The following is a 13,354-nucleotide window of genomic DNA, read 5'->3' on the forward strand; positions in this document are numbered from 1 at the left end:
GGAGCACTCCTTGCAAATAGTTCATGGATTGTTCGAAAAGAAGTTTGCGGGCTTGAAAAAAGCTTCACGAACTTGAAATAGTTTATGGATTCAAAAAAAAAATCTTGGGTTCACAAAAAAGTTCACGAATTTTTAAAAAGTCCGTAGATCTTGTAAGAAAAATATACATCATGTACAAGAGGAGGATTTGAAGGTAGTTTCCCAGCTACCTTCAACTGTATGGATGGATGTTTCTCCAAAAAAGGAACTGCATGGATGGATAGCTACCTGGTAATGACAGTGTTCTACAAAAAACCCAGTACCCATTCTCTAGAAAAAAAAAGAGCCAGTACTAACAGGGCAGCAAACAGAATATGTATAGGAAGGAGTACATCATACACGACTCGTCAAATAGACAAGATGCAGGCGCTGTATCTTAATGAAAACTACCTTCAACTCCATGTCAAGTTTCTTCCTCAATCGCAGGTGCAAGTACAGAGGAGCCCTATTCCTGATATAATATGTATTGTTCTTCTAGTAATCTAAGCTATATAATTACAATTATTCACAGTTGCTAGAACAACAAAGAGAAATGGAGCTCCATCTAGAGAGGGAGAGAGAGAGAGAGAGAGAGAGAGAGAGAGAGAGAGCTAGGATGGGCAGTTTATCCTTCAAAGAAGCCCTGCACTGTCGTTTCTAAAGTCTCTGTGGTATATATATATCCTGCTCCTGCTGAAGCTATCTGCAGACATGAACAAAACAGTCCTGAACTCAAACAGTTCTCAAGACACCTTCTGTAGTCTGGCAGAATGCAATCCTGTATACGATCTTTTAGTACCTGCCGTAGCACAACATCGGGAACCTTCCAAGTTTTCTGACGATCAAACGTCTTGTTGAATTTTGAAGTAAATGCAACCAGGGACCGGCGCTGACTGCCCCACCAACAGTTGGGGTTCAAACAAGACTTGGCTGGAGTGCAAGCCTCTTCTGTGTAACTATCAATCCACTTCCTGAAGAGTAGCTTGAACTCGTCATCATGCTGCTTAATAATCTGCGTATCTGATAGCAGCAAATCCAACAGACCGTCTGTCTTTGTATTGAAATGATATGCGTTGTTCAATAAGAAAATGTATTGCCGCTGCAGATCCGCACGGTATATGTTTGAATGTTCAGTGAGCACAGACTTCCAGCAAGTAATCACATCATACAGAAGATGGCCAAATGAGCTGGAGTTGTCACCAGGGGCTAGAGTGGATTGCACTAAATTTCTGTGGCTCCCGAAGGATTTCATTGAGCATATGAGGAAACATGTCATTGGATGAATGGCAACGTCATCCTGATGCTTTTCCATATTGGACTGTATGAAGTGCTTGATATGGCCAATTAACTTCCTGAAAGCTTCCCTCATGTTGCGTAAAATAATGGAAAAGAAATCACCAGATTCGCTGGAAGCAAACTTTTGAATAAGAGGAAGGACATCCATAAGTGCCTCATAGGCAAGCAGCATGGGACAAATATGAGTGGCAGACCACACTGTCTCACTAAGACAAACTGCAATGTCCAAGAGCTTCTTGATATGACACTTTGCAAACTGGTTGAAGTAGCCTATTTTTAATTCCTCAAATGGTCGACTCTGCTCACATAACTGCTGTTGCATTAAACAGAGGACTTGGGTATTGACTTTCAACATGGTGATCAATTCTTCTGTACACTCAGAAGGATCCTTGAAACTCTTTGTGCTTCTACGAAGAATCCATGGGATATCCGCTTCATAGAAAAAACTGTTACATAAGAAAGAGTGAGCTTAGAACTGCGAGTGAAATATTCTACCAATTTATGAAACATTTGAGGAACCAGTATTCTTGGCTAGTGTAGTCATCTTTTTGTGTCATCATGAACATTACATGTATATTAAAATTTTCAATAAAAAGAAAAAGTCTGCAGTCATAGATCAATTTTCAACATAAGATACATTAACCCGAATACACAACAATATTTCAAAACATTTTAAACAATAAGAGCAGGTTAATAGTATGTAAGCGACAATATTATCAACAGTCAACAGTCATGAACGTTGAGGTCAGGTCAAGAATAGATTATTTTAGGATTCAAAAGCACGTATAGCTGCAAGCCCATTTAAAGATGACAAACAAGGTTAGCAAATGCAGCAAAACAAAGCACGATTTTGTGTCTCATGAAACATATCCATACATGGATCCCTTAAACTTCAATTTGCAGGCCATATAATGCAAAAGAAAGAATATTCACCATCAGTATTTCCCCTCTGCTACATTGATGATAGCAATTTAATGTTGTCTGGCCTTAAATTTCTGCTTTACTGCTCCGAAAACATCTTAATATTTTTACTAATTGGAGGCACCGTTCGAGCTCACATTTAATCCTAGATAAATAACTTAAAATTCGTCCGATCTGCTGCGCAGCCCCAGTCTGACCGTCCATCAATCTCTACTTTAACCTTTTGCCTTCGGCAATTCCACACCTCTAGTCCTACCCCTAGACCTCGACAAGAATCTACCCTGCTGCCTACCTCTTTGTCCTCTGTTCCTACCCACCTACCCCTTCTTTCTCTGCCCTCTGCTCGCTGCTGCACCACATGTGTCTTCTTCTTCTCGAGTAACTAGACGACTTCATGGCCAAGCTCACATCCTCCTACAGAGAGTTCCTCGCTTCAAAATATCCACCCTTTCCATGTTCTCACCGTAGCCAGGCCCCAACGACTGGTCACTGGCGGTGTTGGGGCTTCCCCTGTACAGACAATCTGGTCTCTCTGCAACGTCCACCGAGCTCCTCACTACCATGATCCAGGGCCCATTTTCGTGCAGATCTAGGTATGCACCCTCTATCCAACTAAAGTTTTCTATTTTGAATGGCAAAATAAACTGGCTCTATTATTAATTAACTGGCGAACACTGTTTGTGAACCAGCATCTCATCTCTTAGTTTTTCACCAATCCGACTGCTACTGTGTAGTTTGTTATGTTTACATGACAAAGAAACTGAAGGTTTAGAAAATAATAATCTGAATGCTACTCTGTGCAATTCGCTATAATTAGAGGGCGATGATAAAATTCTTTATCAGTCCCACTACTACTCTATGCAATTAGTTATGCTTAGATACTAATGTAATATAAGTTGACACATTTCAAGGATGCGAAGACAATGACCATGCTCTTCTTTGCTTCAGAAAACATTGCTTAAAAAATGAGCATGCTTTCCTTCCCTTCACTCTTTGTTTCTGAAAGCTCCCAGACTGAGGAGAAGGGGTCACGTGCAGATGGTCATGCGCACACACCACACAGGTTATGGATTCGAGGTCCATGATGAAGAGTATTTTAGGAAAAGTTTCATGGTGCAGAAGGTGTGCTAGAGTTTAGATGCGGAGAGGTCTGCCACTCTGCATCCACCAGCATCCATACATCAGGATGGAGTTGAGGAAAAGGATCATTTATCAGGGATGGGATGGTAGCAGCATCTGCAGATAAAACAATCAACGGCTGCTTTGATGTGTAAGGAGCACACATGGCAGAACATGCAATGTGGTTTAGAAAGAAAAAAGACGCTTCTTTGGGGATAATATCCAGAAGAAAACGCAAGTGGTTTAAGTAACAAAAATATCAGCATTATGGCTTTAGTTGCCAAATTGAGACTCCAGAACAAACAAAAGAAAATGATGAATTTCATCTTACTGCTGGTACTTTCTTAAAGTGAGAACATAAATGCAATGGGTTTATGTGATGCAGCATACAGTCAGAAGGTGATGTCTCAATATGTCACATTGAAACAAGGTAAGAGCCCATAAATAATTGTATGTATCTGCTTTATAAAACATGCCAAACTGATCCAATGAGTCCTGTTAGTGTATGGCGCAATATCGCTTCTAGATAAATATGTCCATTTTTCACTATTATTCCACAATCTCTGTTATGTACAATGGGCATCATTGAGCTTTCCTTTACTTTTTACTAGTTCAACATACTGCAGGGAGCACAATATAACACTAACACTGGATGGAGCTATTAAATAGCTTGATGCCATGCAACAGTGCATGGCAAAACAACTATCTAAGGTATGCTTTGTGCTCATACTCTGAGTTTGAGATTCCTATGTAGTTTTCATTAAGAACTCTTCTACCATGATATTCAGTTCAAGTGCATTTTGATTTGGTCAAGTGAATTTAAGAGTTGAATCAACTACTTCACCTTCGATTCTTTTGTGGTTTAGTTGTAAATTTGTATTTAATGGAATCCTCAATGAAGCATTTCTTATGTTAGAGCAGGTCATTATTTTTTATCATAACACGTAATGCTATATAGTATTTACTAATATGAGGTTTCGAGCCTCCACATTTAGCCTAAGAGGGCAAAGCTAGGCTGAAATTTTGATTGTCATATCTAACCATGATGAATCTTCAGGCAGGCCCCACCTCCGATTGATTACGGCGGAGGAAGGTTGACAAGCCATCTCTGGCTCCCCTCGTTTCTCCCTATTGTGCAGGTCATGCACTTCTGCAGCAGCAACGGCCGACGTCAAGTTTGTAGCTTTGTGCAGCCACCCACATCAGCTTTTGTGGAGCGCACTCTATCGGGATCCAATACCAGTCTCTCCAGCGTCAGGTCTAGAATTATTTTGTGCAGCGCACTCTAAGCGCTCACCTGTTCCTGTCAGATCTAGAAGTATTTTGTATAGCACCCCATGTGTAACTTTGATCTGATAAGGTCGAGACAATATGAAGCTCATGGTGACCAAGTATTGTTTTGGGACAGAACGGTTTCAGAGCAATCACAGTGACAGTATGAAATATTGCTATATAAACAAATTTTAATGTACACTATTCCATGTCTGATATGACTGGGTAGAGAGACCATTTGTTATGGTATCATACTTGCAAACATTCAAGTGGTACTGGGCCTTTCCATTTCAAATAAAATCGATGTGTATGTTGCCCTGATTTTTATGTATAGGTCTGGCATGCAAGAGGATGAATCCAATAATCAATTAAGAACTGATGGTATCATACGCCGTGTACTATCTTTCTTCAATTCCATTCCACTAGGATAACATAGAATGAATATGTATCAAGAAACCATGTATTAGTCAACATACAAACATGGAGGTAACTCGTTACTCATGTTTGTTGAGTTGTTTGTTAGTACGTATAAGATGGTTCATATAGATGTTGGCTATTGCTACTCTGTCATGACATCTGAATAATGCTATATTTAAGAAAACAACCGCTTTGTTTGTTTAACTGTCATGACATCTGAATATTATTTGTACCCAACAGTTGTAGTTATATTGTCAAATACATTAACCGATGTGCTTTCTGTTTACTGCAGAACTTTGACTTACTGGGGAAGTGAACAAATGCAAGAACTATCCTTCCACATTTAAAATGACCTGGCAGCTATTAGGCGATCTTTAATTAACAATACAACAACATCACTCATTCACTCGTTGTCACATTTCATCTTAGATTGCCTGTCTATGTACATTATTAAATCATTACATGGCACTTTTTAGTTACCAACTTGGATCACTTCCCAGATGCATCTCGGCAGAGGAATAACCGAACATGAAACAGATAATTTGGTAGCCTTTTTTTCTGAGAGAGACAATTTGGTAGCTCATGTGTGGACATACTCTTACAACTATATGACAAATTTCTGCAGGATCATATACGGCTGAATTTAAGATTGGTGCCAACTAATCGAGGCACAAACTGTAATGTGGAATAATTAAACTTTAAGGAGTTTATATCCAAGTCTCTATATTCATCATTTGTGGAAATTGTCACAAACAATTTATTTCCAGAGGGGTTTAGATAATGCATCGTTTCATAGAACTAGCCCGTGAGTTGACATGATATACATGGGAGTTTCAAAGTAGGAGAAGACATACACGGTCACTAAAAGGACACTGACGTGTGGCCATAACGAGAATGGAGGACTTGGTGTTTCTAATTTTGGGACAAAAACGCAAGCACTCAACTGGGATATTTGATCTGTTAGGCCCCAGAGAAGCACAGCTGTTAAAATACTAAATCGACATACCATATTATGCATTGGGGAAAATGCACAAAAAGTGAATATATTCCTGCAGGAAACAGTGCATAACAAAATTCAAAACAGGGAACAATTTAACAAAAACAAATGGCCTTACTGAAGGAACAGGGGAAAGCGCATCTTGGGAATCTAGTCTATGTCAGGCTGTTACTCTTTGCTTCCAAGTTGTGTTGTATAATGGCGGTCCCAGTCTATTATATCTATGTACTCAATCTTCCCTGAACTTTTTACTAGCTGTCATTCCCAAACAAATTCAGTTCAAGAAACTCTACTCATGTCTGAATCATGACAAACGCCATGTTATTCCATCACGATGTCATAACAGTAAGAAGAAGAAAAATGAATAACAAAACAGAGTTGTGGATTTACCTGCACAATTTGTCTGAGTTGGCCGAGAAGGCTTGGAGTAGAATTTCCTTGTAGCCAGGCCCGAATGTCACTTCATAATTGTGGAAAATATCCTCTAGGAGGGTCATAGAGCCTGGTAAGATAAGCTGGACATGCCCAGGGTCCATGTGGGCATGTGACGGATAGTGAAGCTGCCGCACGTTGCTGCTGGTTGGAGTTGGATTGTCGCCGCCATCACTAGATGCATAACCGTCATAGCTGCTGCTTTGGGAGTGGCACCTGCTGAGGGAGAAACAGCAGACGATGGTGTCTGCCTGGATCGAGTAGGGGGTCTGCTCAATGGACCTTTGGAGGTTCTCGGTAGCAGCAAACACCTGGCCCTTGTCCCATAGCTTGAGCCTGCAAATTTCCTCTCCAGGACGTTGCATTGCAACAGCTAGCCTGGTTCACTGAGCTTTCGGATAACCAAGTAGAGCAAGAGAAAGAAGCGGCGGCGACGGTGGCGGCGGCGCAAGCAGCAGCAGCAGCTGCAGGCTGTGATCTTTGCAGCGTGGTAAGAGGGCAGCACCAAGAAGGGCCATACAAGGGCTAGTGAACACCAAGCAGCAGCAGCAGGGGCATCAGGATGCTGCTCCGTCGTCGCCCATGGGCAGCCCGCTGTGGCGCTGCCCGTACATGCGCCCCGGCGATCGATCCTCGCCGCAGCCCAGCGTGCCCTGAGACAGAAAATTCGGAGAAAATCTTACTATAAGAACAAGATGGATCAACCGACGCGACTAGCCCCGGAATGGCAGATCCGACGGATCCTGCGCTAGATTTGATAAGCGGGCGAGAGCTTCAGGTTCCAGACCCCCAAAGCTAGCCCAAAACCGAAAAATCCCCCCAAGAAAACCAGGAATGGTAGCGACGAACGGGGGGAGCGGGGAGTGAGGGCGGAACCGGTACCTCCAAATCGGTGCTCCCGGCCCCGTATCTGCGGGGCTGCGCCTCCGGGACGGAATCGCTCGCGACGGCGCTCCGAGACCGAGAGAGAGGAGGAGGAGGGGTGGTGCACCCACGGCGAGAAGGGAGCGAGGCGTGTGGGCGGCGGGCGATGGAATATATATATATATATATATATATATATATATATATATATATACTCTATATTTCTATTTTTGAGTCCATATTTCTATTTTTGAGTCCTGGGAGCAGGCAATGGGGGGAGGGAGCAGCCAAGCCGGATGCGGTAGAGAGAACAGGAAGACAAGTAGGACACGACAGGGGCCCAGGAGTCAGTCAGTGGCTCGAAACGAGAGTGGGCGTTGTTTGCCTTTTGAGCGATATCTACGCCCTCCTTTTTCTGCGATCGAGCCGTGCGGGCCCCTTGGCCGTGACGCTCATGTCTGAAAACGGCATCACCGATGCCAATTCCTAAGTACGAAGCTAAAAACGCTACCTTCTGAACCGGACGCCGGAATCGCGAGCCGTCCCAACAATCGTGTTCGCGGGCACGAAACCTTTGGAACAAGACCAATATTGGGTGTGTTTTAATTTTTGGATTTTTTCTTGTACACGTACTGTTCACCAGTGGTCGTTGAGGCCATGGCAGTTGCTGTAGCTGCTGTAAACAAGTTCAGCACTCACCTAACCAGTTCGAGTTTTTGGCATGGAGGTGGTCATTCTTTTCTTCTTATTTCTGATTTAGCTCACAAGTGCTAGGGGTTTAAGATCTACCATCCGGCGACTTAGACTTGCTCTCTTACCCTGTGGTGATTCGGATCTTTGTCTTGCACTGCTTTGTCTTTGCTCATCTGCTATTATCTTGGGGTGATTACTCTACTTGTTTTAGTCTGGCACTTGCTCTTTTCTATATATAAAAAAAAGACACATTACCCTGGGTTTCGATCTCTGATCTAGTTACCCGTAGGTAACATGCTATCTTGGCCGTGAAAGAGCAAGTTCACACGTGATAAACTATGTTCGTGATTTCTGTGTTTATTTTCTACCATAAGTTCTCAAGGCACTGTTTTGCATTTACAGTACACAGACAAAAGAACAAGAGTAAGCATTTACAGTATACAGACAAAAGAACAAGAGCATTTACAGTACCCCAGGGATTTAGGGTTCACTCGGATCCAAGGTCATTGAAGGGCTTTGGCTCTGTTCCTTCCTTGCGAGAATTGTTCTTGCCATGAACTATGGTTGTCTGTTATCTTGGTCCAGAAGCTGAACATGTTGTACCTTGTCATTTGTAGTATTGGTCATCTTTTGCACTTGCTCCATAAAGTTTATCTTGTACAGTACCCATAGCCCAACCCTAATTTGAGCCATCTGTTTGTAGTTATTGCGAGGGGAGACATGTGCTGCACTTATGTCAGTAATCATGCACTAGTAGAAAGAAGGACTTTGATTGAGGCCTGGGTAAGGAAATTAATCCCGGTTCACTCACGAACCGGGACCAAAGGGTGCATCAGTCCCGGTTCGTGAGGCCAGGGCGTCGGCCGGGCCTCGGGGGCCATTGGTCCCGGTTCGTCTGACCCCTTTGGTCCCGGTTCCAGACACGAACCAGGACCAATGGGCCTCGCTCCTGGCCCAACACCTTTAGTCCCAGTTGGTGTCTGGAACCGGGACCAAATGTTGTCCTTTAGTCTCAGTTTTAGCCACCAACCGAGACTAAAGAGATCCCTATATATACCCCCGCCCCTGCCCGCGAACAGAGCCACTGCTCTGTTTTTTTGGCCGGTCGTGGGAGAGGTGTGTGTTGCTCTAGCTCACCTCCTATGCACATGATGTGTTCGATGAAATGCCCGAGCCACACTTAAGCTTTCTCCTCTCCAAGCTCCGTGTGCAAACTCCATTTTCCTCAAGATTTGTCTAGGTTTGGTGGTCCGTCCTATCCCGTCCCCGTCCTCACCGCCGTCGATCGCCCGCGCCGATCTCGTCGTCGACACCATCGTGATGAGCCCCTTGTTCTTATCTTCTTTCTAAAATAAAAAATTCTTCTATAATTTTCTTACTTTTATTATTGTTTGTTATTATATAGTGCGATGGTTTTGGTATCCGCACCCATCGGCCCTCGTCTTGTCTATGATTCGAATGTGATATATATATTATCTTTTATAACTATTTGTTTCATTTAGTGTTTATGACAATTATGCCGACCAATGTGACATAGATGTTTTTATCTAGGAGATATGTGAACCGGAAATTCCAACCGAGCCTCTTGTCGAGAGGTTAAATTTAGTTGAAAAAGAAAACAAATACTTGAAGAAAAATTGAAAAGAATTGAGAAGGAGAAGATGAAATTGGAGTTGCATGTTGCGGATGTCGTCGATGATCACAAGATCAAGATGGATGCAATGCGCTTGAAGATTAGAAAGATTAGAAAATATGCCATTCATATTGAGGCTTGGTACCATTATGCCATTGGATCAATTGTTACCTTAGTTGCGATTATGATCGCATTTGTTGTTGCATTGAAATGTTTTACATAGTTTCAATGTATGGTTTAATTAGATGCTCTAGAGGGCTATATGTTGTTCAATGAGAACTATGTATGAACTTTATGTATTTATTTTTTCAGTAATAACATTTGATCACTACTGTACTTTGGGTTTAATGTGATGATGAACTTTTATTAATTTGGTCACTTCTCTATTCATCATGTTCTGTAATGGTTTTTAACACACTTAATTATATATAATGCACGCAGTTGAACCGGCAATAGATGTACGGTGACAGACGCACCTCCGAGTACATTAAGGGCACAAAGAGAACCGTAAGAAAGACGGAAAGTTGAGAGCATCCGCTGACGGGTCGCAGTGGAGAAAAATCAAGAGAACGTGGGGGACTTTGCAGGTGACGCAAGAAACATATGGTTCGGTTTAAGTTAGTCTAGTAGAGCTAGTCTAGTAGAGGCATACTAGGAACAATATGTTTTGTCTATGTATTCACACATGTACTAAGTTTTCGGTTAATACAATTCTAGCATGAATAATAAACATTATATCATGAAATAAGGAAATAAATAAGAGCTTTATTATTGCCTCTAGGGCATATTTCCTTCAGTCTCCCACTTGCACTAGAGTCAATAATCTAGTTCACATCGCCATGTGGTTTAATACCAATAATTCACATCTGTATGTGATCAACACCCATAGTTCACATCGCCATGTGACCAACACCCAAAGGGTTTACTAGAGTCAATAATCTAGTTCACACCGCTATGTGATTAGCACCCAAAGAGTTGTGTGATCTGTTGGGGAACGCAGTAATTTAAAAAAAAATCCTACGATCACACAAGATCTATCTAGGTGATGCATAGCAACGGGGGGGGTGGGGTGGGGAGAGTCTGTCCATGTACCCTCGTAGATCGAAAGAGGAAGCGTTATGTAATGCGGTTGATGTAGTCGAACGTGTTCGCGATCCAACCGATCAAGTACCGAACTCACGGCACCTCAGCGATCTGCACACGTTCAACTCGGTGACGTCCCTTGAACTCTAGATCCAGCTGAGGCCGAGGGAGAGTTTTGTCAGCATGACGGTGTGGGGACAGTGATGATGAAGTTACCGGCGCAGGGCTTCACCTAAGCACTACAACGATATGACCGAGGTAGAAAACTGTGGAGGGGGGCACCACACACGGCTAAAAGATCAACTTGTGTATCCTTGGGGTGCTCCCCTCCCCCGTATATAAAGGAGGGAGGGAGGAGGCAGCCGGCCTAGCGGGTGCGCCAAGCATAGAGAGTCCTACTAGGACTCCCAAGTCCTAGTAGGATTCCCTCTCCTATTCGGAGTAGGAGAGAAGGAAAGAGAGGGAGAGGGAGAAGGAAATGGGGGGCTGCGCCCCCACCCCTTGTCCAATTCGGTTTGGGAAGGGGGGAGGCGCACGCCACCTCTTGGCCGTTCTCCCCTCTCACCACTAAAGCCCAATAAGGCCCAGTACTTCTCCCGGTGAATTCCGTAACTCCCCGGCACTCCAAAAAATACCTGAATCACTCGAAACCTTTCCGATGTCCGAATATAGCTTCCAATATATCGATCTTTACGTCTCGACAGTTTCGAGACTCCTCATCATGTTCGTTATCTCATCTGGGACTCCGAACAACCTTCGGTACATCAAATTACATAAACTCATAATACCAATCGTCATGGAACATTAAGCGTGCGGACCCTACGGGTTCGAGAACTATGTAGACATGACCGAGACACATCTCCGGTCAATAACCAATAGCGGAACCTGGATGCTCATATTGGATTCTACATACTCTATGAAGATCTTTATCGGTCAAACCGCATAACAACATACGTTGTTTCCTTTGTCATCGGTATGTTACTTGGCCGAGATTCGATCGTCGATATCATCATACCTAGTTCAGTCTTGTTACCGGCAATTCTCTTTACTCGTTTCGTAATGCTTCATCCCGCAACTAACTCATTAGTCACATTGCTTGCAAGGCGTATAGTGATGAGCATTACCGAGAGGGCCCAGAGATACCTCTCCGAAACACGGAGTGACAAATCCTAATCTTGATCTATGCCAACCCAACAACACCTCCGAAGACACCTGTAGAGCACCTTTATAATCACCCATTTACATTGTGATGTTTGGTAGCACACAAAGTGTTCCTACGGTATTCGGGAGTTGCATAATCTCATAGTCTGAGGAACTTATATAAGTCATGAAGAAAGCAGTAGCAATGAAACTGTAACGATCATAGTGCTAAGCTAACGGATGGGTCATGTCCATCACATCATTCTCCTAATGATGTGATCCCATTCATCAAATGACAACACATGTCTATGGTTAGGAAACATAACCATCTTTGATTAATGAGCTAGTCTCACTTGAGACCTAGAGTTTGCCCTTTTCCACACACCTTTGTAAAGACTAGCTTCCCTGGTGCTGTCTGCCCCCCTCACATTACGCTTGTGTTGGGAGAGGCTTCGTACAAAAATGTAACATGTGTAACACCCCTTATAGTTAATACAACATAAAGTAGGAGCCTCTCCTACTGTCTTTTCCCTAAAAAAACAAGCTAGTCTAGTAGAGGCATACTAGGGACAATATGTTTTGTCTATGTATTCACACATGTACTAAGTTTCCAGTTAATACAATTCTAGAATGAATAATAAACATTTATCATGAAATAAGGAAATAAATAATAACTTTATTATTGCCTCTAGGGCATATTTCCTTCAATCTCCCACTTGCACTAAAGTCAATAATCTAGTTCATATCTCCTTGTGATTTAACACCAATAGTTCACATCTATATGTGACCAACACCCAAAGGGTTTACTAGAGTCTATAATCTAGTTCACATCGCTATGTGATTAACACCCAAAGAGTACTAAGGTGTGATCATGTTTTGCTTATGAGAGAAGTTTAGTCAACGGGTCTGTCACTTTCAGAGCCATATGTATTTTGCAAATATTCTATGTCTACAATGCTCTGCATAGAGCTACTCTAGCTAGTTGCTCCCACTTTCAATATGTATCCAGATTGAGACTTAGAGTATAGTCATACGTGCTTATGGAAAAGAACTTGCATGACATCTTTTGTCCTACCCTACCGTGGCATCGGGGTCCTATTGGAAACTAAGGGTATTATGGCCTCCTTTTAATAGAGTACCGGACCAAAGCATTAACACTTAGTGAATACATGAACTCCTCAAACTACGGTCATCACCGGTAAGTATCCCAATTATTTTCACTTCGGGGTTAACGAATCATAACACATAATAGGTGACTATAGACTTGCAAGATAGGATCAAGAACTCACATATATTCATGAAAACATAATAGGTTCAGATATGAAATCATGGCACTCGGGCCCTAGTGACAAGCATTAAGCATAGCAAAGTCATAGCAACATCAATCTCAGAACATAGTGGATACTAGGGATCAAACCCTAACAAAACTAACTTGATTACATGGTAAACCTCATCCAACCCATCACCGT

General features: G+C 42.6%; 1 protein-coding gene across 1 annotated transcript; it reads right to left on the minus strand.

The window, feature by feature from the left end:
• Positions 1-415: 415 nt before the first annotated feature.
• On the minus strand, positions 416-7,500 carry LOC123043209 (exocyst complex component EXO70A1). The gene is made up of 3 exons (XM_044465585.1): positions 7,355-7,500; positions 6,431-7,125; positions 416-1,760 (listed from the first exon to the last, which is right to left on the minus strand). Exons 2-3 carry the CDS (start codon positions 6,835-6,837, stop codon positions 644-646), a joined length of 1,524 nt encoding a protein of 507 aa, XP_044321520.1. The 5' UTR covers positions 6,838-7,125; positions 7,355-7,500; the 3' UTR covers positions 416-643.
• Positions 7,501-13,354: the final 5,854 nt, after the last annotated feature.

The sequence above is a fragment of the Triticum aestivum genome, chromosome 2B, assembly GCF_018294505.1.
Source record: "Triticum aestivum cultivar Chinese Spring chromosome 2B, IWGSC CS RefSeq v2.1, whole genome shotgun sequence".
Lineage (NCBI taxonomy): Eukaryota > Viridiplantae > Streptophyta > Magnoliopsida > Poales > Poaceae > Triticum > Triticum aestivum.